At 41.0% G+C, this 25,830-nt stretch overlaps 1 protein-coding gene across 3 annotated transcripts in view; it reads left to right on the top strand.

Annotated features, from left to right (window-relative positions):
- RNF121 (ring finger protein 121) overlaps positions 1–25,803 on the top strand; it is a 74,351-nt gene extending 48,548 nt beyond the window's left edge. Inside the window, exons 4-9 of one of the 3 annotated variants that reach the window (XM_036220717.1) lie at positions 11,800–11,954; positions 14,666–14,773; positions 15,354–15,474; positions 22,230–22,363; positions 22,948–23,049; positions 24,494–25,803. In XM_036220717.1, the coding sequence (XP_036076610.1) occupies positions 11,800–11,954; positions 14,666–14,773; positions 15,354–15,474; positions 22,230–22,363; positions 22,948–23,049; positions 24,494–24,614 (741 nt within the window). In that variant the 3' untranslated portion in view covers positions 24,615–25,803. Of the gene's footprint in view, positions 1–11,799; positions 11,955–14,665; positions 14,774–15,353; positions 15,475–22,229; positions 22,465–22,864; positions 23,050–24,493 lie in introns of those variants that run through there. The other 2 variants (XM_036220719.1, XM_036220718.1) reach the window with 2 other exon arrangements.
- Positions 25,804–25,830: the final 27 nt, after the last annotated feature.

Below are 25,830 nucleotides of genomic sequence, written 5' to 3'. Positions count from 1 at the left end.
GTCAAAGGAGAACTACTGTACTGAGTGGGGAAAATAACAAATAGAAAGATATATAACAGTGCCAATTAAATCAGAATACATGCACAAAAAATAGTTTCTAAGAAAAGATACAAACAAAAATATACATATTAAACATATTAAAATGCCTGGGTGCAGAATGAAAATAAAAAAGAATCAAAACAAAACAGTTCCCCAGAGAATGTTATGTAAAGGAGAGCCTCTGGGATTGCTGTTGAGAAACATGAACTGTTCGAGATTAACTATCAGAGCTTTAAAAAAAAAAAAAAAAAAAACTTCTATGACATGCCAAGAAATGATGGACACTATTGATAAGGCTCTGTTTCTTTCAAAACTGAATGAAATCTTCTATTCACTAGTGCTGGTTGGTGGCCCAGGCTTTCAGTTGGCACCCATAACCACTGTGTTGCAAAACACTGGCTCTGTTCTCTTAGACAAGGTTTCTCAGTAGGGAGACTATGAACATTTTGGGCCAGATGATTCTTTATTTTTGTAGGGGATTGTCTCAATCATTGTAGAATGTTAAGCAGCATCCCTTGCTTCTACTTACTAGATGCCAGTAGCACCCCTTCCCACAATTGTGACAGCCCAAAGTGTCTCCAGCCATTGCCAAATGTTACCTGGGTAGGTAATTCATCCCTGATGAGAAACACTGTCCTAGACTCTAAGATCTAGGGCAGCATAGATGTTGCCAGCCACTGATAATGAGCAAGTATGCCAACCTTCTGGTTTCACTATGAAAGGTATCAAACTTTTCTCTATAACTTAGGAGTTCCATTGCTTTCTGTATTTAAATATCTTTTCAATAATACCTTAAACTGCTTATAGTTTCAATTTGTTGGTATTTTTAAAAAATGTTTTTCTCATCTGCTGTTTCACTGGAATCTCACAACTGCTTTGTAAGATGGTCAAGATAAGAATTTATCTCCCTTTTTCAGGTTAGTAGACCAAAATGCAGAATCCCGAAGTGATTTGCCAGGAGCACATGACCATTGAGTTGGAGAGCTAAACAAAGAACCAAAATCTGATTCTTGGTTAGGGCCTCTTTCCTTAGAGCCCTTTCCATTTCTTGAAGTTTTCTCAAAAGCTTCAGATAATTGTCAGTTTCTGCCATGGTCATTTCTGTTTATACCCTCCCTCACCCCCCTCCTTCTTTATTAACTTTTGCCTAAGTTCTTCCCTTGGATTTCAGAAATTTTTCATAACAACCTTTTTTATTCTATACATCATTTTGCTTCCTCAGTGTTTCCAGAGTTTCCCTGCAAACTCAGTGAGGCAGGACTTGGGAAACAAAATCTAGATTAGAAACATAGCCCAGGCCAAACTTACTTTTTGGCTTCTCTATACCTCAGTTTTCATCATCTGTTCAGAGAGCCTAATATTACTCACTCCTTAGCTCCCTCAGGGATATTAGGGGAAGGAATAAGTTTATGCCTGAGAAAGTATCTCTCCTATTTTGAAATATCTCCAAGGAGAAGCTTTCATCATCTTTCTCTCTTACCAAATATAGCATCTTTTCAAACTTCTGTTCCCTGAACTACTATTCCCTCCTGGAATGGATGAGTGGCAAAATCTACTTGGAAATCTTTAAAGTACTATAGATTTTTCTCAGACTGAGAGTAAGTAGCCTTCAGGGAGTTACTAGAATGTGGCTAGAGAATGTTGACTAAGATGGTAAAGGGTTATAATCCACTTTCTGTGAGGAAAAAAAAATTTTTTTTCTTCTTACAATATGATAAAGACTTATACGATGCAGACATTAGCCCCCTCCTCCAAAGAATCTTACCTGCCTGTGTAAGCTCATTTCACACCTTCCTCAAATACTAGTTGTACTTTCTCAAACATACCATGTTCCCTTATCCTGAACACTCATCATGATGCCTTTCTCTACCTACATCTAGTAGACCATCAGGACAGATGAAAGGCTGCTTTTTTTTTGAGATCCTTGGATCCTTCATGTTGAATGAAGCACCTCTCCTCTACTTTCTTGGCCACTAGGGCTTACTCCATTATAGCACTTATCGTACTGTGTTTTATAGTTGTTTCTTCTCAGGAGACTTAAGGTCTTGAGGAGGTTTTGTCTTTTTTATCTCTGAATTCCACAGTCCTTAGCATGTGGCCAGTAAGTGTTCAATAAATGTTTGTTAAATGACTGCTTGACTGACTCTTTTGCCTAAAGAGAAGAAAACTTGGGGAAAAAAAATACATAATTTTGGGTGTTAAGAAGTAGTCACAAGAAACAGAATAAATTTATTCGGTGTCTCTCTGAAGGACAAGAGTTAAACCCAGAGACAGAAGGAAAAGGGATGATGATACAGAGGCAGATTTTTGAGTCAAGAATTATCTAGCACAGGGGTCCTGAGCTCTCGGGCCATTGACTTTTAGGAACCAGACCACACAGCAGGAGGTGAGCAGCAGGCCAGCAAGCAAAGCTTCATCTGTATTTGCAGCCGCTCCCCAGCGCTAGCATCACTGCTTCAGCTCCACCTTAGATCATCAGGCATTAGATGATAGGAGCACTGGTCCCTGGTGCCAGAAAGGTTGGAGATCACTGATCTAGCACATTTATTAGCAATGGATTGACCTGGCTCATGTGGTAAAGTTGACCATTTGCCAGGGCTGTGTTAGGAAGGAACTGCCAACCAAGTTTTTTTTATTGTTTTTATGTGTGGGGTCTTAATAGGTCATTGAAACTACATGGATATGTATCTGCTTACTAGGGCTCTGGATGATCTTCGGATAACTGAAGACAACCACCATGCCTTCCTGTAGTTTTCTCCAGGCTTAATTTCCCAGTACCTTCAGCTGTTCCTTATGTGATTTGATTTCCAGACCCTTTGTAATCCTGGATGTTCCCTGGCCATGCTTATTTGTGAGTGTTCTTTGTATAGTGTGGTCCTAAGACCTTATCCCAGGGCCCCAAGGATACTTTGACAGAACAGAGAACAGTGGAACTGCTGCCTCCTTTATGAGTCAATTTCTAGTTAAGTAGTATGAAGTTGCTTTGGGTTTTTTTGGTAGTGGCCCTGCTGGCATATATTCCTTGGCAATTTGTGGTCAACTGAAACCCCTAGATATGTTTGGCATGTGCTACTATTAAGCCATTCCTTCCTCATCCTATACTTAGGTAGTTGGTTAGGTTTCATCATATAGTTTTGGTTCTTCATTTCAGCTTATTAGCTCATAGAATGTTAGAGTTAGAAGAATTCTAGAAACAGGCTTTTTTCTTTTTGACCTTCTGTTTTCCCTGTTCACTGCCTTGCTCTTTCTTGCCTCCCACATTTTGTGCTATATCCACAATTTGGTGAGCAGATCCTATGTATTTTCATCCAAATCATTTATGAAAATATTGACCAGAGCTGTGGAGCGTATCCCAGATACCTTCCTCCAGTTGACCTCTAATCAACATTTTTTTCAAGCTGGTTCTAGTTATGAGTTTCTTGCTTTGCTCTACTATCTGTACATGTAATTTTCATTTCCTCCCCAATATTTCTTTTCAGCCAAGTATGGTGGATGATCCCTGCCCCCACAACATAGGGAGAAACAGAAGTGATAAGAATCTTGCAGGACAGAATTACCAAGCATAAGCAGACTGGCAAGGCAGCTCGTGCCCAGGGAAGGAGGTCATCTGGGAGCTCTTTTCTGACTTTTCATCTCAGAAACTTGTAGACAATCCACTTAAATATGGGCTAGTTCTTATTGTTAGCATCTAACATCATCATCTCACCTATATAGCATTTTGGAGAGATAAGTGAGATATTGCTGATTTTATCTTCCAGATCTGAGAAGCTGTGATTATCCCTCAGCAAATGTTTGTTGAATGAATCAGTGAGTCGGTTTTGGGCCAGTCTTTATTTCAAGTTTGTATTTGCAGATTTAGGAAAAGAAGGATGATTGGCTTTCACTTTTCCCTTTACCTGGCCGAATCCAAGCATCCCAGCCAGAGCTCTGCCTCTTCCAGGCACTCTTCCCTGACAGCTGCCGCCCACATGACTACGTCTCTCCTCTGAACTCTCATGTCAGTACTAGTTGTTTTTCATGGCTGCCCAATTCATGTGTTTATGTCTCATCACCCCATATCCTGGAAGAGAAGTTATGGCCAAAGCTTTCTAGTGTTTTGTGTCTTCCATAGCATCAGGCCCAAGTTCCAGAGCAAACCGTTGGACCAAATGTGTCTGCATAAAGTGTTGCCATCAGATGGCACTAGAGTCCCCGCTGTTCTGAGAATCTTGACTAACTTTTAGAGTCCCCGCTGTTCTGAGAATCTTGACTAACTTTCAGCCACTTATTGCCAAGCTAGTCATTAAAAATGCCATTCTTAATGAAGAAGCTTCAACTTTTTTATTAAGCAAAATGCCAAAAAATACTGCAGTAGAAACAAATAAAGAAATTAACCAGGCAACATTGTAACTTAACCATTTTTCGCACGGTAAACTATTCTGCTCACTTGGCCCCTCTGCCCTTCCCTTGGTCAGGCACTGGACTGTCACTTCAGCATCTGGTTTCTAGGCCCAGAATAGAATCTGACTTACAAGCCTCCCTAATGGAGAATGCCTAGATATCTGAAAATAGCCTCAAATCTTTGGTTTGTGTTTTTTGATCATTTTTCCTGGAAAAAAAAAAAATCAAACATTATAATGAAATTGCTGTAATAACCTCACCACTTTTAATATATCGATTAGTTTTGTTGCCTCATTGCAGTATTTGTTCCCTTGTATATGTGACTATGCCATTTTGATCATGTGAAGCCATAAAAAGAGTTCTCATTTACTGAATAGTTACAATGAATTCTGCATTGTTCTTGTCGTTTTATGTATATTACTTCTATTTAAATATAAGAGCTATTATATTGAATACTTATATTTATTATATTACTTATATTGAATGATTACCCTGTTAGCCATTGCTCAAAGAGCTTTCCATATGTGAGCTTGTTTAATCCATACAATCTTTTGAGGATAAATGTTGTTAACCCCATTTTACAGTTTATAAAACTGAGGTTATCAGGGTTAAGTGACTTACCTAAGGTAGCACAGTAAATAGCTGTATTGGGATTCATACCTAGATCTCTTTAATTTTTAAAATCTCTGGTCATTTCACTATATCATTGCACTTTGTTCATTTGTTCTTTAATGATTTCTATTTGGATTTCGTTTTGAAGGGTCTAAAGATTAATATAATATTTAAAATAGGGTTTAATTTGTTAAACCTAGACTGCTAGACTATTAGCTCCTTGAGGACAAGGGGTCATGTATTTCTTCATTCCTCTTCCCATTAAATGCCAAGTAAATACTTGATGGATGAACAAGTGAAGTGCTCTCCCAGAAATTCTAAGATACAAGGCTGCTTAACAGAACCTTACAGTATTAGACTTGAAGTGGTTTGAAAAATCAAGTCAAACTCTTCCTTCAAGAAGGGAGGACCTTCTTGGGGTGACTCAATGAATTGGAGGCAGAACAGAACATAGGATCCAGGTCTCCTGGGCCCTCTGGTTTCAAAGAACCTAATCCTGCCCCTAAATTCATTCATTCCTGCCTGCCTGCCTTCCTTCTCTTTCCTTTTCTTTCATTTTCTTTTTTCTCCCTTTCTTTCTTTCATGGTGTCAGGGTTGAGTAGCTTTACACCCTTAAAGTTTCAAGCCTGAAAGTTATAAAACAAGGCAAGATTTTTCATTCATTTTATATTAATGTCTAGACTTCTAATAATGTCTTTTTGTCCAAGCCAGACTAGAATCCAATTCCTTTGCCTCTTGCTGCACCCAGAATATGCAGAGCTGCAGCTCATGCAGAGAAAATTATCTTAATTAGCACCCCTCAGAACAAGCTGTTAATGATTGATGGGAAGTGAGAAAGAGGCCATTAGGGCAGGCTGATTGTTTTTTGCAACAGCCAAGTTTTTGGGAAAGCTGGAAGGAGATCAGGCTGATTGTTTTTTGCAACAGCCAAGTTTTTGGGAAAGCTGGAAGGAGATCAGGAATTCCTGTTCTTTATCAAGAGGATAATATGACCAGACCGTGTGATTTAATTCTTCTCTAGTCTCTGGGCCTACTGTTTTATAAACATCCCCATGAGCCCATTAAACAATGTGAAGGATAAAGACCCTACAGCCCTCCTTTCTACCACCTCTGCCCTCTTTAATATCCTGATTCTGGTTATTTTCTTCCCCTAGTTTAGATAATCTGCAGTTGTTCGTTGTGATGTCTTTTCCTTATCTCCTCCCCATATCCCCAATATCTCCTAGAATGTCACCTGAGCCTTATTTGGGTATCTGTTTGTTACTACATCTTAGTGCTTCCACATTTTTTATGTAAGGCAGAATATTTTAGAATGCTTCCTTTACAGAATCAATTGGAGATTCCTATACAGTGGAATTGGTACTGAGGCTACATTGTTCACTGACCAGCAAGCAGCCAGCACCAGTGCTCACACAGAACTGGAAACTCTAAAACAGAGTGTCTCTACTCAGCATTCTCTTTCTGCTGTCTCTTGCTCTCTTTTCATCTGTAAAATAACACTAAAAAACTAAGGCTTTTTAAACTTCCCAGAACAGTCTATAAGACAGTAGTAGCTACAGACAACTGGACACTAAAAAACTGCTCTAAGCCACACTATCCAATATAGTAGCCACCAGTCCCATGTAGCTCTTGAGCACTTGAAATGTGACTAGTCTCTACTATAAGTATAAAATATATGTCCATGAGTCTCTGTCCATGTCCATGTCCGTGTCTACTGTCCATGAGTCTCTGTCATGTTTGTTTGTTGCTTTTAGGTTTATATTCCACATAGAAATGTTAGTCATGTGGTTTTCAACTTTTTCTGCGTCTGTTGATGTGATCATATGATTCTTATTTATTTTGTTTATGTGTTGTATCACATTTATCGATACACCCTGTGCCCCTCGGATGAAGCCCACTTGATCATGATGTATAATGTTTTTAATATGTTGTTGTATTTGGTTCATTGGTATATTATTTAGAATTTTTGTATCTGTGTTCATGAGAGATATTGCTGTATAGTTTTATTTTTTTGTGTTATCTTTACCAGATTTTGGTATCAGTAACATGGGTCTCATAAAACAAGTTAGGAAGTATTGCCTCCAATTTTTTGGAAGAGTTTGAGGAGAATAGGTATTAAATTTTCTTTGACTCTTTGGTAGAATTCATCAGTGAAGCCATCTGGTCCTATACTTTTACTTCTTGGTTTGTTTTTAATGTTTATTTCAATTTCCATATTGCTAATTAGTCTATTTAGATTTTCCAGTTCTTGATTCAATCTAGGAAGGTTGTATATTTCTGAGAACTTGACCTTTTCTTCTAGGTTATTAAATTTGGTGTTGTGTACTTTTTCATAGTGTTCTTGTATGCTCTTTTTTCTTTAGTGAGTCTAGCCGGGGGTTTCAATTTTATTAACCTTCTCAAAGAACCAGCTCTTTGTTGCATTTATTTTTTCTATTTTTTTTGTTGTTGTTCTCAATTTCATTCAATTCTGCTCTAATTTTGATTATATCTTTTTTTTTCGGCTGATTTTAGGCTTCATTTATTCTTCTTTTTCTAGCTTTTTAAGATGAAGTGTTAGATTGTTTATTTGGGCTTGTTCTTATTTTTTTGAGATAGGCCCGTAATGATATAAACTTTCCTCGTATGACCACTTTTGCTGTGTCCCAAAAGTTTTGATGTTGTACTATCATTATCTTTCATTTCTATGTATCTCATGATCTCTCTTTTTATTTCTTCTATGACCCAGTCATTCTTCACTAACATGTTGTTTAATCCCCATGTATTTGTGGCTCTTCCCACTTTGTTTTTACAGTTGACCTCCAGCTTCAAAGCATTATGATCAGATAATATGGTTGGTATGATTTCAGTCATAATTGTTGAGGCTAGCTTTGTGTCCCAGTATGTGGTCAATCCTTGAGAATGTTCTGTGCAACCTAGAGAAGACTGTATAAGCAGCTGTTTTGGGATGAAATGCTCTATAAATGTTAATTATGTCCAGTTGATCTAACATGTCATTTAAGGATGTTATTTCTTTATTGATTTTTCTGTTTGGATGATGTGGCCATTTCTGACAGTGGGGTATTTAGGTCCCCTACTATGATAGTGTTTTGGTCTGTTTCTCCCTTTAGTTCTGTTAGGAATTGCTTTATATATTTTGGGGTCTCTTGATTGGGAACATGAATATTAATAAGTGTTATGTTTTCTTGGTGTATGATTCTCTTTATCATTATGAAGTTCCCTCAGTATCTCGCTTTACTTTTTTTAGTTTGAAGTCTATTTCATCTAATATTAGTACAGCTATTCCCACTTTTCTCTGAATGCCATTTGCTTGAAATATCATTTTCCACCTTTTCACGTTGAGTCTATTTGTTTTTGGAGCTGAGATGTGCCTCCTGGAGGCAGCATATGGTTGGGTTTTGTTTTTTGATCCATTCTCCAACTCTGTGCCTTTTATTGGTGAGTTCAGTCTATTTACATTGAGGGTGATTATTGAAATGTGAGGATTTCCTATAGCCATTTTATCTTTTGCTTTCTGGTAGCTCAATGTTTCCATTGCTTCTTTATCCTTGTGTTTCTGGGGTTTTTTTGTTTTTTTGTTTGTTTGTTTGTTTGTTTTTAATTTGGTTGGGTTTTGTGGGTTTCCTGCTGGTCCTTACTGTTTTATGTTACGTACTTCAATTCTGGATCTTTGGCATGTGGTTACCATTAAGAATATGTAAAGGATAGTTTTATATATATACAGTAGTCCATTTTCTCCTGCATGTACCTTATCTCCATTTGCCTTTGGATCTTTGATTCCTCCCCATTTCTGTTATTGTTGTCTCAAATTGTCCCTATGTAGCTGAATGTTTATTTCTATCTTGGAGTAGCAATTCTCTTATCATTTAAGCTTATAATGCCGTGTTCTTAATAAAGGTTTCACTACTCTGCTTCTGTCTGCCTGCTAGGTGCCTTACTCATAGTTATGTATTTTTTGTCATTTTGTTTTAGGTAGGCTGACCCCTTTCAGTATTACCTGTAATGTAGGCCTCGTAGTGGAGAATTCCCTCAACTTTTGTATGTCTAGAAAGGTCTTTTTTTCTTTATCATATCTAAAGGAGAGCTTTGCTGGATACATTATTCTTGGCTGGTAATTTCTTTCATTTAATAGTTTGAATATTTGATTCCACTCCTTTCTTGCTTGTAAAGTCTGTGCTGAGAAGTCCAAAGATAATCTGATGGGTTTTCCTTTATATGTTACCATCTTCTTTTCCCTGGCTGCCTTGAGGTTTCTTTTTTTGTCTTTGATTTCTGATAATTTTAATATAATGTGTCTTGGAAAAGGCCTTTTTAGGTTGAGATAAGTGGGTGTTCTGTTGACTTCTTGAATACCAAGCTCCAGCTCATTCCTTAGATTTGGGAAATTCTCAACAGCTATTTGTCTGAAAATGCTTTCTTATCCCTGCTCCTTTTCCTCCCCTTTGAAAATGTCCATTATTCTTATGTTTCCTCTCCTGATGGTATCAACTAGTTCTTGTATTGCTCTTTCATTATTTTTCATTCTTTGTTTTCTCCTCTTCTTTCTGATTTATTTCTAGATTTCTGTCTTCACTTTGCTCCATTTGGTCGACTTGATCCCTCAAGCTTTCTGTTTCATTCATCTCTTTCAGTGTGTTCTTCAACTCCAGAAGTTCTATTTGATTCTTTTTGAGAGTTTCAGTCTCCTTGCTAAAAATCTCATTCTGCTGATCTAGTTGTTTTCTCAACTCCTGAAATTGTTGATATTAATTATTTTGGATCTCATTTGAGTTTTTTTCAGAAGTACAGTCCTAAATCCTCTGTCTTTTAAGTTGCATATTTCTATGTCTTTAAGCTTATTTGGAGATTTTTCTCTTTCTTTCTGAACTGCCTTGTCATCTTGGTTGTTCATGGTGTTTAATGGACTATTTCTCTGCCTCGGCATTAATGGGAGTGTATTCTGCTTTTCTCCCCTTCCTCCCCCCAGAAAGATTTCTTATATAGAGAGGTCTCTTAGCCGGTGGCTAAGAAGATGTTTTCCTTTTGGTGTCCAGTAGGTGGCATCCAAGCCTCTCGGATCCCTGCTTTGAGACTTCATAATGCCTTTGTTTTTTGCTGATAAAGATTCAGTCACGATTGCTACCCCTTGGTCTCAGTCCTTGTCATTGTTAGTGACAGTTTTGGTAGGGTTTGCTCAAATACCCTAGGGCTCCACCGTGCTTGGTCTTGGAGGATATGGGGGAAGTGTGTCCTCTGGGTTAGTGGGGGAGGGGGTGCGCTCTGCAACTGTGGCTGCTAAGAACCAGCTGTTATTCCTTTGCTATTAGTCTCCGCTTTGCTTTCTGCCCTGATCTGTGGGCTCTGCCGCTGCGTGGAGCTCACAGATCTCTTAGGCGGGGCTGTTCAGCGAACTATCTACAACCTCTCCCCTGCTCCTCCTCTTGCAGGAAGCTCCAGCTGTGAGAGGCAGCTTCTTTGTTCCTCCAGCAGTTCTGACCTCTGGTAGCTCTTATACACAGATCACTCACTGAGACATATTTGTGTGCAGATTGGGTGTTATTTGATGAGTTTTAGGTGTTCAGCTTGTTTCTAGGCGAAAGGTCTGGGGACATCTCTCACTCTGCCATGCTTCTGACATCACTCCTCACATTATATTTTGACTGGGCAGCGCCGATCTAGAAATCCCCAAGAGTAAATACTTTCTCAAGTTTTCTATACTATGGAACTTCAGGAAATTAACTACCATTTTCCTCTCCATAGCTCCCCCCGCTTTTTTTTAATGTTCTTTGGTTTGATGACATCAGGAAAAAAGCCTTCATTAAATGCTAATTTTTTTTTTTAGCACCCTCTACTCACCTGAGACAAGTGATATCTAGTGAAAGCTGAGTAGTTGGGAGGGTGGGGAATTAATTAGAAGGCATTTGGGAGCAGAAGAAAGGTGACTGGCCCGAGCTTCTGACTTAGGACTGTTTTATACATTCGGAACTCTTCAGCTAACAAGTCTGAGGTAAAGATCTGGAGAGAAAAGTGAAATAGATACTCTTTAAAACAGAAATGTGCTTCCCTCTTAGGGTTCTAGCCTTGCTTTTCTCTTATTTATCTAAATGTATTGAGGACCTGTCATCTGGACCTGTCAGGACCAGACAGTTTCCTGGCATAGAAAACAGATGAATATGGTCTACTGACTGCTCATAAGTAGCTTACATTCGGGTAGAGAATTAATTTGAATCCAGCCTCATACTCTAGATAATTACGGTAATAATGGTGGAAAAGGAAATGCTTTGGGGACGCTAGAAAGCCATAACTCATTCTACCTGGAAAGGCTTCATGTGTCTTAGATGTGATATTATCAGGTAGAAAGGCAGGTGGGAAGGATGTTTAAGATAGCCTGACTAAAGGCATGGGGAGTGGTAAGAGGTGACTCTTGAAGTAGTAGTTTGTGGGGAATTTGACTATGTTAGCAATACCACTCTTAGGAAGGATAGATTGGAAGGGGAGATGCTAAATACAGGGAGACTATACAAGGAAGTTGTTGTAGTCAAGGGACAGCAAGAGCTCAAATGGAAAGGAAAGAATATATGCAATAAACAGTTGGGTGAAGAGTGAGAGAGCGGTGTCAAACATGGTCCCAGGTATCTAACTTAGATCCCTAGAGAATGCCTTTATCCAAAATTGGAAATATAAGAGAGGATCAGATGGAAATAGAACACATAAGATGCACTCTGGATTTGTGGATGGAGCTGCAGAGGGAGCTGGCTAGAGCTGAAGTGCTTGTGTTTGTGTTTCAGATGGTGACGCTCTTTCAGATGTGGGTTGTTCCCCTCTATTTCACAGTGAAGCTGCACTGGTGGAGGTTCCTAGTGATCTGGATCTTGTTCTCTGCTGTCACAGCCTTTGTCACCTTCCGAGCCACACGAAAACCACTAGTACAGACAACCCCAAGGTGAGAATTTAGGTGGTGGGGAGGATCTAGGTTTCCTGAAGCTAATGGGTTGAGATGCGGATGAAGGGGGGGAGGTGTAGACTGAAAAATTTGCAGTTTTTATCTGCCAAGATTACTTGGCAAGGGGCCCTCACCAAAACAAGCTGATTGGGAGACCTACCCCCATTTACAGATAAAAACTCCCAAATATTTCCCTATAGCTTGCTTACCTTATGGTTTATATCAAGGTCTATTTATATCAAAAGCAAACAAAATAAGTTGGCAAATCCTGGTGGTGATTGTGGTCTCATTTTAGTTTTTTTTTTTTTTTCCTGTGAACCCTTCTCTGATATCTACATTAGATTTTCTGTTATATTCTTTCTAGTGCCTTGTGGTTTTCCTTCATAGAACTTATCACAGTTTATAACTAAATATTACTTTGAGTGTTTATCCCCCCCATTAAACTATAGCCGTGAGATCAGGAACCGCATTCATTTTGTTTGTTGCTATATATCCAGGCCCTACTACCACAGAGCCTGGCACATAATAGCCTTCTCCATGAATTTTTGTTGAATGAATGAATCTCAGTAAATTTACAATTTTCCAATAAACAACACTTCTTCTGGGGTCACAAAGCGGCTCCTGCCTGTATAATTCTTTGTATTTTTTCCAAACGCATTTCTCACTTGACCCTCCCAACCAGCTTGTGAGGTCATTTAATATGTGTACAGGGAAAAAAAGAGAGATTTTTCTCATTCATTCATTCATTCAGTAAGCACCTGCTATGTGTCAGGCCCTGTGCTGAGCACTGGGGATACAGAGCTGGATATGAATGGTCCCTGTCCTCAAGGAATGCTCGGTTTAATTGAGGAGATGGATGAGAAAGCAGCTGTTTCAGTTCGGTTGGTAAGTGCGATGAGAGATGTGTATACAGGTCCAGGAGAGCCTAACAGAGGAACTGGCCAGCCTCAAGGTTGTGACCACCCGATTCAGTCTTCCAAGTTGCAAGTTGCTCCTTTACTCATATCTCTTACGTTGTACCTACTTCAAGTCTTTCTTTGGCTTTCTGAGTCTCATTGTACAAAGCTCAATTTATCTTCAGGGTGAAGTTGGTGATCCAGAAACCTCTCTCTGGCTGTGGTCATTTACTTTATGATAAGGGCCATTATAGAGACTACAGGCTCTGGAGCTAGATGGATATGGGTTGGAAACCCTAGCCCTGCCACTTGTTAATTGTATGACCTGTATGACTTCAGTTTTCTGAGCCTTGAATTCTTTATCCCTAAAAGTGTGGTAATAATTGCTAGTTCATGTGGGGTGATACGAAGCATGTTAAGAGTCACCAAGTAACAAACAGTATCAACTTCCAGCTCAAATGACTGAAAATGTGTCTATAATATGGGAGCTTTTTGATAACAACTAACATTTGATAATGCTTTACAATTTAAAAGTATTTTCATAAACATCCAGGTTATTCATGCAGCATTTATTGAGCACGCATTTTATACACCAGGAAATGGGCTCCATACAATCCAGTGAGAAAGGTAGCCGAGTTTCCCCATTTTACAGATAAGTAACATTGTCTCAGAGAGGTGATTTGACTTAACGAACATTACCCAGCTAATAAACCTCATTTGATCCAGATTCCACCCAAAGTTCCACATCCTTTCCATTGTATCTCCCATCTGATTAGAACAAACCCTGGATGGTGGACCTGTGTGTGGTCTTTGAGGGTGAGCACTGCAAGATGTTTGGGGCATTTTCCTCTCCTGAGACGTTATCACCCTTGTTCAGCCACAGCAGGAAGGCAGAGGCAGGGACCCTTGAGCTTCCTGGGGCCCAGGAGGGTTGACAGTAACCTAGTCAGCTCTGGAGAGCTAGGCAGGCTTGTGCTGGTTATTAGAACAAATTACCAAATTGCTAATTAGCTCTCATCACAGATAAAATAGTGCCTCTTGATATTAGGGGCCTACCTCCACAGCATTTAAAAGGCTCTGGTATATTCAGAAAACCATCTCTCCTTTGTGAACCTAGCTGGGGTCAACCAACCAGATCCCACACCACTTTTCATTGGCTCCAGGGGAGCACTGCTTCTCTATCAAGAGCATTGCACAACCCCACTCCACTCCACCACCACCATCATGCACATATATTCAATCAGAGGTATTCTTCAAGTGCCTCCCTCCTATCCCTTCTCCTCTGGAAGAAATTATTTCGAAAGCAAAGTCAATAGACATCATTCATTTCATTATTGGCTTGTGGGTAGGAGCAAAGCAATATTCAGATTAACCACACCCAGGTACAAAAGGTTGTAGCTAATTCTACTTCGTTTCATCTTTCCCTGAATTCTCTTTTCGGACAAGAACAACTAGCCTTCTAAGCATCACTGTAGAAACTAGTTTTCACTTCCTTACACAACTAACCTGAATTTGAGATGTCTGAGATCAGCTGGGCTCTTTCTTTATTTGAGCTGAAACTTCCTTTTAAGGCTTTCTTTTCTTCCCTTGTTCGGAGACCAGCAAGATACAAAGCACTAGCTCCCTAGTAGATGGAGGTGTTTCTGCAGATAAGGGAGTGACCCGCTTTGTACAGTTACTAAAGCTGCACATTAAGTCCTAAGGCAAAGAGCCTGATGTCCCCCATTGATAGGAGAATAAGGGATTCTGGTAGTCCAGAGGTCTCCAAGCCAAAGTTTCTGTGTCAGCTGTATTAATTTTCTCTCCTTTCTCCAGGTTGGTTTATAAGTGGTTCCTGCTGATCTATAAAATCAGCTATGCCACTGGCATCGTTGGCTACATGGCTGTCATGTTTACCCTCTTTGGTCTTAACTTATTATTCAAGTGAGTACCCTTCGCTTTTTTTTTTTTGGTGGTGTTGGGGAAGGAGAACCTGGTGGGATATACCTTTCTTCCTGGGGCAAATCCTGGTATTAACAGAGGGAACATGATACCCAGAATAGGAGACTCGAGCTATTGCAGTTGGGAGGGTAGAATTGAGCTATCGCAGATGGGAAAGCAGGCCCTCCATGATTTTTGCTGGCAAAGATAATACAAAGTTAGAGTTTCAAATCGTTGGTTATATTTTCCAAGAATTTAGTGGAAAAGTATAATAACAAAAGTAAGAATGATAATGATTATAGCTGGTTACACATAACTCCATCACCCTAATGGACCATTTTTCTTGTCCACATGTGTACTGTTTATTGCAACATCTACTCTACCTGAGTTGTTTTATGCTCAAGATTAGGAGTTGGCAGGCTATGTCTGTGTCGTGTGGACCACAAAGGCTTACCTGCTGTTTTTATAAAATAGAACACAGTCACACTCATTTGTTTACACATTGCCTCTGTGTCCCAGAGTAGTAATACAAAGCAGTTATGTCCCAGAGCAGGCCTTAATGGCCATTCTGCTTCCCTTACAGGATCAAACCAGAAGATGCCATGGACTTTGGCATTTCTCTCCTCTTCTATGGCCTCTATTATGGTGTTCTTGAGCGTGACTTTGCAGAAATGTGTGCAGACTACATGGCGTCTACTATAGGGGTGAGTTTACCTGGGCTCTTAATGCTGCCTCTTGCCACCTCGAAAGAGTTCAGGGTAATATCACTTGTTTGACAGAAGAGATAAGCCATATAAAATCCTTCAAGATGTGGGTGGTTCGTATGGAGATTTCTTCCTTAAAATTTGAAAAGCTGGATCTCAGGTATACCCTGGAATTTTTAACTTCAGGCCATTATAGGAAAGAACCACTTTACCTTACAGGAAGTTAACATTCAACAAATATTTATTTAATGCCTCTGTACTTGGGCACTGTGTGTGTGTGCTGGAAGGACAAAGGCATTCAGAGGTAAATATGGTCCTTGCCTAAATGGAGTTATAACAAACACAAAAATTAATATAAAATGAGAACTTTAATAAAGATTATGAAGGAACAGTTTATGCTGGCAATGAACAAATATAGCAGTGGCATCTGACCTGGTCTTGGGGCTCAAGGATGGTTTCCCTGAAGAAGTAAACAATGAGTAGGCGTTAACTAGATAAAGTGGGAAGCGAAGTGAAAATAGGTAGGGAAAATGGCGTGCATATGAGACTTGTGGTGGGAGAAAGGGCGGGCATTTTGAAGAACTAAGGTTAGTGTAGTTGGAGGACTGAGAATGTAATGTGGAAGTTTGTGGAGACATAGTTGGAGGCGAGGCTAGAAAAAAGCCTTATAGACCAAATGAAAGATTGCGATCTTTATATTAAAAAGAATGGGATGCTAATGTAGAAAATGACGTGATCAGATTTGTATTTTGAAAAGATTGTTCTGGTGCTGGGTAAAGAACAGAATGGAGAGAGATCCACTGATTAAAGTGGACCACTTAAGACTATTTAAAAGAATTTCACCAGTCTGGGTAAGATGAAGGAAGCTTGGATTAGAGTAGAGATGGTGAAGAGGGAGAGAAGAGCACTGTTCGAGAAGTATTTTGGAGGTAACTTTGACAGGACTTAGATATAGATTGGTTCTGGAGATGGAAAGGTAGGTATCAAAACTGACATTTTTAATTCAGGCAACTCCTTTAATGGTATACTTTTCACTGAGATAGGAAATGCTACAAGAGGACAAGGTGGAGACCATGGAAAGATTCTTCAAGCTTAAAATATGGGTAAAGTAACAGCCAGTCTGAGAAGCCCAAGTCAATATCCCTGTTTCTTTTATTGAAATGGAAATATGCTTTTTTTGTTTTGCTATTTATAAAGCTAATACGTTTTCTTTGTAATTATGTAAACAGCACAGACATGTTCCCCCTTTCCGTGTCATCCCATTAGACTCCACCCCAAGGAGGAATATTTTCAAGTTTAATTGGACATTTCTCCAATTCTGTGTCGAAATACGAGTGGCTCTGTCTGATGCAAGCAGAAGTTCTTGCTACATCATGGTTTGGCAGTTTGGAGAGAACCCCTGGGAGAATATCAGGGAAGCAGGTTTTCTGGGAGCACCCAGATATCAGTCCTAGCTCTTAGGCAGTAGATATCAATGGAGACCAAGTGACAAGAACAGGAAAGGATTGGCACTGACTTTATATGAGGCTCCTCCGCTACTTTTAGCATGTATGAGGCAGTTTTACAGTTTTACACAGCTATTTGCTGTGTAAATTTGTATGTCTTTGCTACTGTGATTTCATTTGTGCCACAGGTCAGTAGACTTAGGACAATTTAGGTTAAATAATACTCAACCATCACATTGAATAATAATCAAGTACAGTTTTATGTCTAGGAGTGTGTTTATCAGTATTATGGGACTATTTTTATTTTTCCTTTAATGGATCAAATTGAAAACAAAGTATATTGGATCGCTTTATAGACAGCCTAGTAGATTCTTTTTTGAACAATTGTCTTATGTTTTAGCAGCTTTCACTGTCTTATCTATTGTGTAGGTGTTTCACAAGTTAGCTTCTCCTCTAAGAGATGGGATCATTACATTAACACCCTCCGCCCACCCCCACAAAATGAGATTTGAGCTAGGCCTCTTTCCATGCTTGTGGGAAGAATTATTGGGTGCTCCAGTGATTATAAATGATAATCCCTAATAAGATAATTCCCTAATAATGATAAATTCTAGCTTTTCCAAAAGACCTGGCAGGAGAATTTCTCATTAAGTTGGAAAGTGCTTCAAATACCAGCTCTTGATCCCTCATATTCTCCTTCCCTCATGGGATCTTACCAGTTACTTCCACCACTCCGTGCTCATCCTTTAATAGTCCGGCCCAAGGATAAACTCATGTTCTTCCTTCCCTCTACCTCTTAGCACAAGAACAGAAGGATCAAATAGTCTCATCAGACTTCATTAAAGGATTGAGGATGATAGCGGGAAAATAAACCATGAGTACTTGACTGAGGTTAATTTTCCTTACTAGGTTGCCTACTTTCCAGGGCTTCCAGACCCTGCCTCCATGCAACTCTCAGCCTACCTGTGTGTAGTGGGTGCCTTTTTGGCACCTGCCACTTGAATCCCCATCTAGAGAGATTGTGGTGCATTTACAGTTCTTTCTAACCCTGAGAAATCCATAATTTCCTTATTCCTGCCTTTCTTTGGTCAAGTGGACCTTGGTCTGCTCAGGAACACCTGGGCGCCTAATACACAGCAACCTGAATTTTAAGGCTATCCCAGACCTTGAAGACAGAATCTCATCAGTGCTTTGGGGAAGGCAATTTAAAGAAGCCAGGAAACTTTAGCTTTCCATGTATTCATTGGCCAGCTCATTCATTTATTTATTCAAGCAACAGTTATTTATCGACCATTTTCAGTGTACAAAGTTTGATCAAGTGCAGTCTTTACTAGCACCACTATCGCCCACTTCCAGTAGCCACCCTGGTCATTTTTTTTAAATGCGGTAAATTACACATAACATAAAATTTAGCATTGTAACTATTTTTAAGTGTATGACTCAGTGGCACTGAGCACATTTACATTGTTTTGCAACCATAGTCCCTGTCCTTCCATGGAACTCTTCATTTTGCAGAACTCAGTACACATTAAAAGTAGTTCCTCAATTTCCTCTCCCCCAGCCCCTGGCAACCACCATTCTACTTTCTGTCTCTGAATTTGACCACTCTAGATACCTCATATAAGTGAACTCATAATATTTGACCTTTGTGATTTATTTCACTTAGCATAATGTCCTCAAGGTTCACTCATGTACATGTCATGTCAGAATTTTCTTGTTTTTTAAGGCTGAATAATATTCCTTTGTGTATATATATACCACATTTTCCATTCTAGTAATGTCTCGTAGGTTTGTACATTCTGGGGTCACAGCTTCTATCCCAGGTAGTCATGTTCCATGTCGGAGCTGTTCCGCTTATCAGGTCAGGAACTAGGTCTGATTCATCATCACTTGGTCCCCTTTGTGAGAGTGACTTGACCTAAAAAGATCTGTAATTTATTAATGTCAGGGTTCTTAGAAGTGAAACCAGGAGGTTTTATAAGTATATTAACCTTCATTCTAAATTCCTTTTCTCTGTCTTACGCTACCATGTTCGGTTTGCCTTATGGGGAGAAATCTGTAATATGAACTAAAGTAACTCTCTTTTTACATTGAGTAAAGGGAACCTTGGATGATGTTTGTTTTTTTTCCAGCTGGTCATTCTGCGGTCCTAAACTTGTGACAGCCAGTCAGTATAGTTTCCATCATACCCCAAAGTCATATTGGGGTGGAGTAGGAGGGATAGAGGATTGTGAAATAAGCCTGTTTTCTGGGGCTTCTTCCAGGCAAGGCAGTAACATACTGTTCATGCTACATTGGGCTAAGTGTCCGATCTCATACTTTTTATCTTCTGAGCAAGTTTCTGTGCCCCAGATTTACCTCCTGGCTCATCACCGCCCCCAGATAACATCAGCACAGGACTTGCCCATTCATTTGGCTTTAAGTAGTGGAAAGAGCTAGGGGCTTAGAGTCAGATAGACCTGGTTTCAAATTCTAATCCACTTTTAATTAGCCGTATGCTCTTGAGCAATTTAGTTTACCTCTCTGATCTTATTGGCTATAGTAATTTTACCAGACTTATAAAATTATTGTAAGGAACAAAGAGGTTAATGTAAAGCATTTTGCAGAGTAGCCTTGCCCATGGGAAGCACTCAGTGGATGATGATGATGTTAGCTACTATTGATCAAGTACTTGCTGTACTGCAGAACTGCATATTTTATATCTAATCACCTACAACACAGGGGCCAGTGCCCAATTTCTACAAGCTCTAGAACTTATAGAAAATTCTGTCTCCTTTTGCTCACCTTTCACTTATCCCTTAGCCCATTCTAATCTGGCCTCAGCTCATACCTTTCTTCGGAAATGGCTTTTACCCAGGTCACTATGACTCAGTGTCACTAATTCTGATATCAGTAACCATCAGTACAGTTGACTCAAGCACTCCTAGACAACTACTATTTTCCAGATGTCTAGACCTAGAGCGTGTGTTCCTGATAAAAATATTCCATTCCCACCCCTGTATCTCAGGCCAGCCATTGGAATCTTGGTATTTTATATGAGGGTCTACCTCTTTCCTAGTTAATTGACATTGAGAATGGCTATCCTTTTCAAAGGAGCCACTCTAACTCCTGTTCAACAGAGTGCGACATTGCTGACCCTAACCGTAGACAAACAGTTTGCTCTTTCCCCTGGTTTGAATGGAGATCCTGTCAGACAGACATAGCTGTGTCTGCTCCGGGTGTCCCAGTGTCATCCCGCCTTGCTCCATGTCCCAGCACCTGTGTGCTCTCCTCCTCACCTAGCTTAAGGGCTTTGGCCTTTTCAGAAGACAGTTGCTCAGAAACAAAAGAAGAAACAGCAAACTCAATTAAGGAAATAGACAAAGGCTAAGTACAATTAATCTACCTTACAGGTACAGATAAAATTATAGCAAATGCAGACTTTTTTAGAAATTCATTATATACTTTTGCAAGATGTTAAGTCTGGAGATTAATTGTACAACAGTGTGAATATACTTAATGGTACTGAACTGTACATTTGAAAATAGTTAAAATGGTAAATTTTATGTGTGTTTAATCACAATTTTTAAGACAATGAAAAGGAAAAAAAAAGGCCTTAGAAAACTTTAGTAAATAAATTTCAAGTCTTTTCTCCTTGTGGTGAGGAGGAAATGGTACATAGCTATTGAACAATAAACTGCCAGGAAAATGTGCAGAATTTGAAATTTCTTTTCAAAGTATGGAATTGGTTATCCATTGTAATTAACCTTGGTAAAAAATAGTCTTTAGTCTAAAAGTAATATATAGTCATTAGGAAATTTTGAGTACAGAAAAGTAGGCTAAAGGGAAAAATCATCTATAATTCTACTACCAAACATCATTGGTGTGAACATCCAGATATAATTCCTTCTGATCTTTTTGTTTGGATATGGGCTCGTCTTTACGTATGGTGCCTACCAATCACAGTGTGCCTTCTTCACTTTTGTACCCTGCTTTTGACTACGTTTTATCTCAAGCTTCAGTTAACTGGCTGCCTGTTTATTCCCTTGAGTGTGTACCATAATTTATTTAGGCATTCTTCTGTTGTTGGTCATTTACGGTTATTTCCAGTTCTTTGCTTGTTTCTTTTTACTCTTTTGTTGTAAAATATGTGTAACACAAAATTTGCCATTTTAGCCATTTTTAAATCTGTACTTTAGTGCGTTAATTACATTTGTGCAACTGTCACCACTATATTTATTCTCAGAATTTTTCATCACCCCAAACAGAAACTCTACCCATTATGCAACAACTTCCAATTCCCTCCCCCTAACCCCTGTCTGCCTTGAATCTACTTTCTGTCTTTATGAATTTGCCTGTTTTATATATTTTATATAAATGGAATCATACGTATAGGTCCTTTTGTGCATCTGCTTATTTCACTTAGCATGATGTTTTCATGAATATTGTCACATGTAACAAAACTTGATTATTTTAATGATTGAATAATATTCCATTATGTAAATATATCACATCTTTTTTATCCACCCATCTGTTGATGGGCACTTGAGTTGTTTCCACCTTTTGGCTATTGTGGCTAATGCCGCTATGAGCATTGGCATGCAGGTGTGTGTTTAGTCCCTGTTTTCATTGGGGTGGGGGGAGCGTAATGTACCTATGAATGGAATTGCTGTTTCATATGATGACTCTGTGTTTTAACTTTTAGAGGAATTGCCGAACTCTTTACTTCTTTAAATATAAATAACGCTTAAATGAATACTTGTATGCACGAAGTTTTTTTGACATTTGTTCTTATTTCTTTAAATTCCTTGAAGTGAAATTAGTGGGTAAAAGGGTGTGACAGTTTGAGATGTCATGCCAAATGCTAACTAAGGGGATTAAACCTCTTTTACTGCTGCCACAAGTGTCTGAGAATGCCCTTGTCACCAAACAGTGTTGCAGTGCACATTTCAGTTTTGAATCATAGAGAAGAACTGTCCACATCTCAAGGAACCATCACCTGGCCACAGGCTTACCTCACTTACATAGCTCCTGGTCACCAGCCCTGAGTCCTTCTCCCTCCCGTTCTCCTTATCCCTAATGCTGACCCAGTCCAATCTTCAGGTCTTACTAGATCTGGCTTCCAAACCCATCTCTGGTCTGTCTGTCTCTCTCCATTCGCCCAGCAAGGATGCAGTCAAGTTGGCATATAATAAAACATGTTCTCTAGCTCTGTGACCTCCCCCTCTCACTTTACCTTCTCTCTAGAAGACATAAGGTCTTTGTGGTAGCTTCTCACATTAGCCGATTCTCACATCTTTCCTCTCCTTTCCTTGTGCTCTTCTCTGCCAGTTCTACAGCAAGTCGGGCATGCCCACCAAACACCTCTCGGACAGCGTGTGTGCCGTGTGTGGGCAGCAGATCTTTGTGGATGTCAGTGAAGAGGGCATCATCGAGAACACGTACAGGCTGTCTTGCAATCACGTGTATCCTGCCTGGAGCTCCTGGGTCACATGCACACTCCAGTCAAGGAGGAAAGGGGGCATGCTGTCCCGACTTTTGTGTATAGGCGGAGACAAACATTTGGGTAATGCTCCCTGGTAGAGAAGCCAACACCTAGGAGTGGAAACCACAGCTTTGCTCACCATTTCCCACAGATGGAAGCCACTCTTATGTTTATAGCCTGGCTGGACCAGGAAGGAGCCAGAAGATTGGATGTGGGTTGCAAGGGAGGAGCATCCTCTAGCTGGATCCCTCGGTTTCAGAATTAAATCCCCCTTAATAGCCCTTTAATATTTATCATGTGCATACCCAGTTCCCATTCTGTGCCATGTGTTATATTATCCCCATTTTTCCCCATAACAACAATGTAAGGTACAGATCATTATTCTCACTTTACAAATGAGGAAACAGGTTAAGAGAGAAGGCACTTGCCTAAGATCACACAGCTGATCAGAGGTGAAGCCAGGCTTTGAACCTTTCTCCAGAGCTAGTGCCTGGGTACCATGAAGACGCACAGAGTTGGATGCCACCTTGGCTGCCCACCATTTCCCTTGACAGTGGTGCTCAGATTCCATGAGTTCTGCATCCGTGGCTGGTGCATTGTGGGCAAGAAGCAGACGTGTCCCTACTGCAAAGAGAAGGTCGACCTCAAGAGGATGTTCAGCAACCCGTATCCTTTGTTTGGGTTCTTAGTGGGAGTGAGCAGTGGGAAGAAAGCGCTGGCCAGTGTGACCCTGTATTTGGATCCTCCTGGAACCCTCCTTCCTGCTCCCAACCTGGTACATGTTGTCTACCATTCTGTTTGGCCTCAGGTCTAGGAAAGTTGGGGGTGGAACATGGGGCAGGACTAGCAGCTCAGCTTTTCATCATAGTTTTAGATCCCTTAAGGGTAAATTGGTAGTCATAGAAGCTACCATTTACTGCTTGCTTATTGTGTGCCTGGCACTGTGCTAATAAGTGCATCACTTGTATTAATCTCATTTGATTCTCTAGCAACTTTACAACCTGGGGAATCTTATTCTCATTTTATAGATGAAACAATTTAGAGGTTGAATGACTTGCTCAAGGTTATGTAACTAGTGGGTGATACCTTACCTATGACATGCAAGGTTGGAGACCAGCTCTGTGCCTATACAGGGCCTGCAAGGTGCAGGGGTGGCTGAAGGTCTCCCCGTCCCCAACCACTGTCAACACAGGACCTGTGCTACCACTTGCTACTCTGCCAGTTTTCCCCACTTTACCCTTACCCTCCTCTTTCACCTCACCGCATGTCTGTCGGATAGTGCTCAGCCACTTCTCTACCACCCCGCTCTCTTCCCCCAGGATCCAGAAATCCAGTTTTCTCCCCTCTCCTCCCAGTTGCCTTTTCTCTGTGCCAGAGTTCCCATCCCCTGAACACTAGCTGGGCAGTGTGGGAGCCACTGCGTTCTCAGTACATTTGCGCAGTCCCAGAACAGACCGGCCCTTTACGGTTCCTTCCTTGGTTCTTCCAGGAATTAATTTAGGAACAGTTTAGTAGCTCAGTGGTCAAGCGGATGCTTGGGACTTCCCTTAGTTCTCAGGGACTGGGCCAGCTGCTTCTTCTGATGCCTTTGGAGAGGTTCCTGCACAGTCTCAGGAGGTTCAACCAGTGCTTTCTCCAAAACTGGAATCTTAGACTCCCTCTCCAATGTCTTGTTTAGCATTTATCTGTAAAGAGAAAGGAAGGGAACTCACCTCTAGAGTTGCTTGGCCTCAGCAGGGCCTGGCGCCTAGTGCCCTTGGGTGGGGTTTCCTCAGAGCCTCTGCTAGGGGTCATCCCCTGTAGCTAGAGAGAATTAGTTAAATGAGAGCCTGTCTGTGCATGCCGGTCATGGAGAGTTTAGTGTCACTTCTCCACCCCTATCTTCTGCACTGGTCCCCTCTGCTCTCCTTCCCCCATTCTCTGAGTCTAGCCCTTTATTCCAACATGGAAAGACTGGGTGGAGCTTTCTAGAAAGCAGCTCTCTTTCCTTGTAGGCTGATTGTGTGGAGCAGCTGGAAGTGTGGGCAACCCCAGGGAGGACCTGACCCATCCCCTGGACCAGCCTTAGCAGCTCTTAACACATAGCCTCTATTCTTTAACACACTGACAGCTGGGAGAGGCCTCATGTCATGTATGGGCAACTGTTGGATTGGCTTCGATACTTGGTAGCCTGGCAGCCTGTCATCATTGGCCTGGTACAAGGCATCAACTACATCCTGGGCCTGGAGTAGGCAGAAGAGCATCCACCCACCATGGACCTCGGGGCACTCTTCTTCCTGCCCTTCAAGACCTCCTGGGCGGAAAAGACTCAGAGGGGCACTTGGGCCACTCAGGACCCTCCGGCTGTGTCCGGGTTGGGGACGGGTATGATGGCAAGCTAGCCAGTGCGGCTGTCAGCAGTGGGGGCTTTTTAAAAGAAAACTATTTTGATGAATATATTTAAAAACCTTTTTTATTATGGAACATAGGAATTGCCCCAACTCCTCCAGGCTTCACCCTCCCAGCTTGAGCGGGGCAGGAGCAGAGCCACAACCTTTTTGGTTTAAAAAGCCTTCCCACCTCTGGCTGAGAGCCTCAGCCCACCCCCTGCCCTTTCCTCCCTCTGCGGGGCTCACGGCCAATACACTCAGTGTGGAAGAGCTGAAGCACTTTGGTGCCACAGATGAGCGCTGAGGGGTGAGGTGTCTTTCCTCCTCCCCTGTCTGGGACATGGGATGCATGTTGTGTCTGACTCTGTCTTCCCCTGTCCAGGAGCCATAGGCTGGTTGAGGCAAGTGGAACCTTGTGACTTTTCCAGTGAGGGAAGACTGGGGACCTCAGAATGCACTGAGGATTTGTTTGGGGACAGCCAGAAGCAGCAGCAGCATGGGTAACCTGCCCCCAAGCAGAGCTGTACTCAGCGAGCAACAGAGACCACGGGGCTGCTGTCGACATCAGTGATTGAGGGCCCTTTGAGCCCGGAAGTGGTGACATGTGCCAAAAGCCATTCTGCCACATCACTTCCTTCCCTGAAAGCCTAAATGAAAGCGTGTGCGTGCGTCTGTGTGTGGGACTGTAGCAGATGTGAGACTTCTCCCTGTCATCAGACAGTGTTGCCTTGAAGCTGGCAGGGGATTCCCAGCCCAGGAAACATCCCTATATCAGCTTTGTCATTTATGAGTCCTGCCTGGGCCTGGCAATAGGAACGATGGGTGGGGGGAGAGTATGGCCCAGGTGAGTACGGCTTCTGAAAAGGGGTTCCAGGGAGACCTCAACCCTGGTCCTAGAAGTTTTAAAGGAAGAAGGAGAACAAACACGGCCTTCCGTACTAGGCTTCTAGGGAATATGGCCCGGCTGGGCCTGCCCCTTCGAGGGCAGCAGAAACCAAGCAGGATCTTGTCACTCTGAATAAAGCTCCATGAGCTGGGTTGGAAAGCTGAATATCATCTTGCTTTTCTTCTTCTCATC

Source organism: Rousettus aegyptiacus, unplaced genomic scaffold, assembly GCF_014176215.1.
Source record: "Rousettus aegyptiacus isolate mRouAeg1 unplaced genomic scaffold, mRouAeg1.p scaffold_m13_p_5, whole genome shotgun sequence".
Classification (NCBI taxonomy): domain Eukaryota; kingdom Metazoa; phylum Chordata; class Mammalia; order Chiroptera; family Pteropodidae; genus Rousettus; species Rousettus aegyptiacus.
This window is presented reverse-complemented; position numbering and strand designations above follow the sequence as displayed.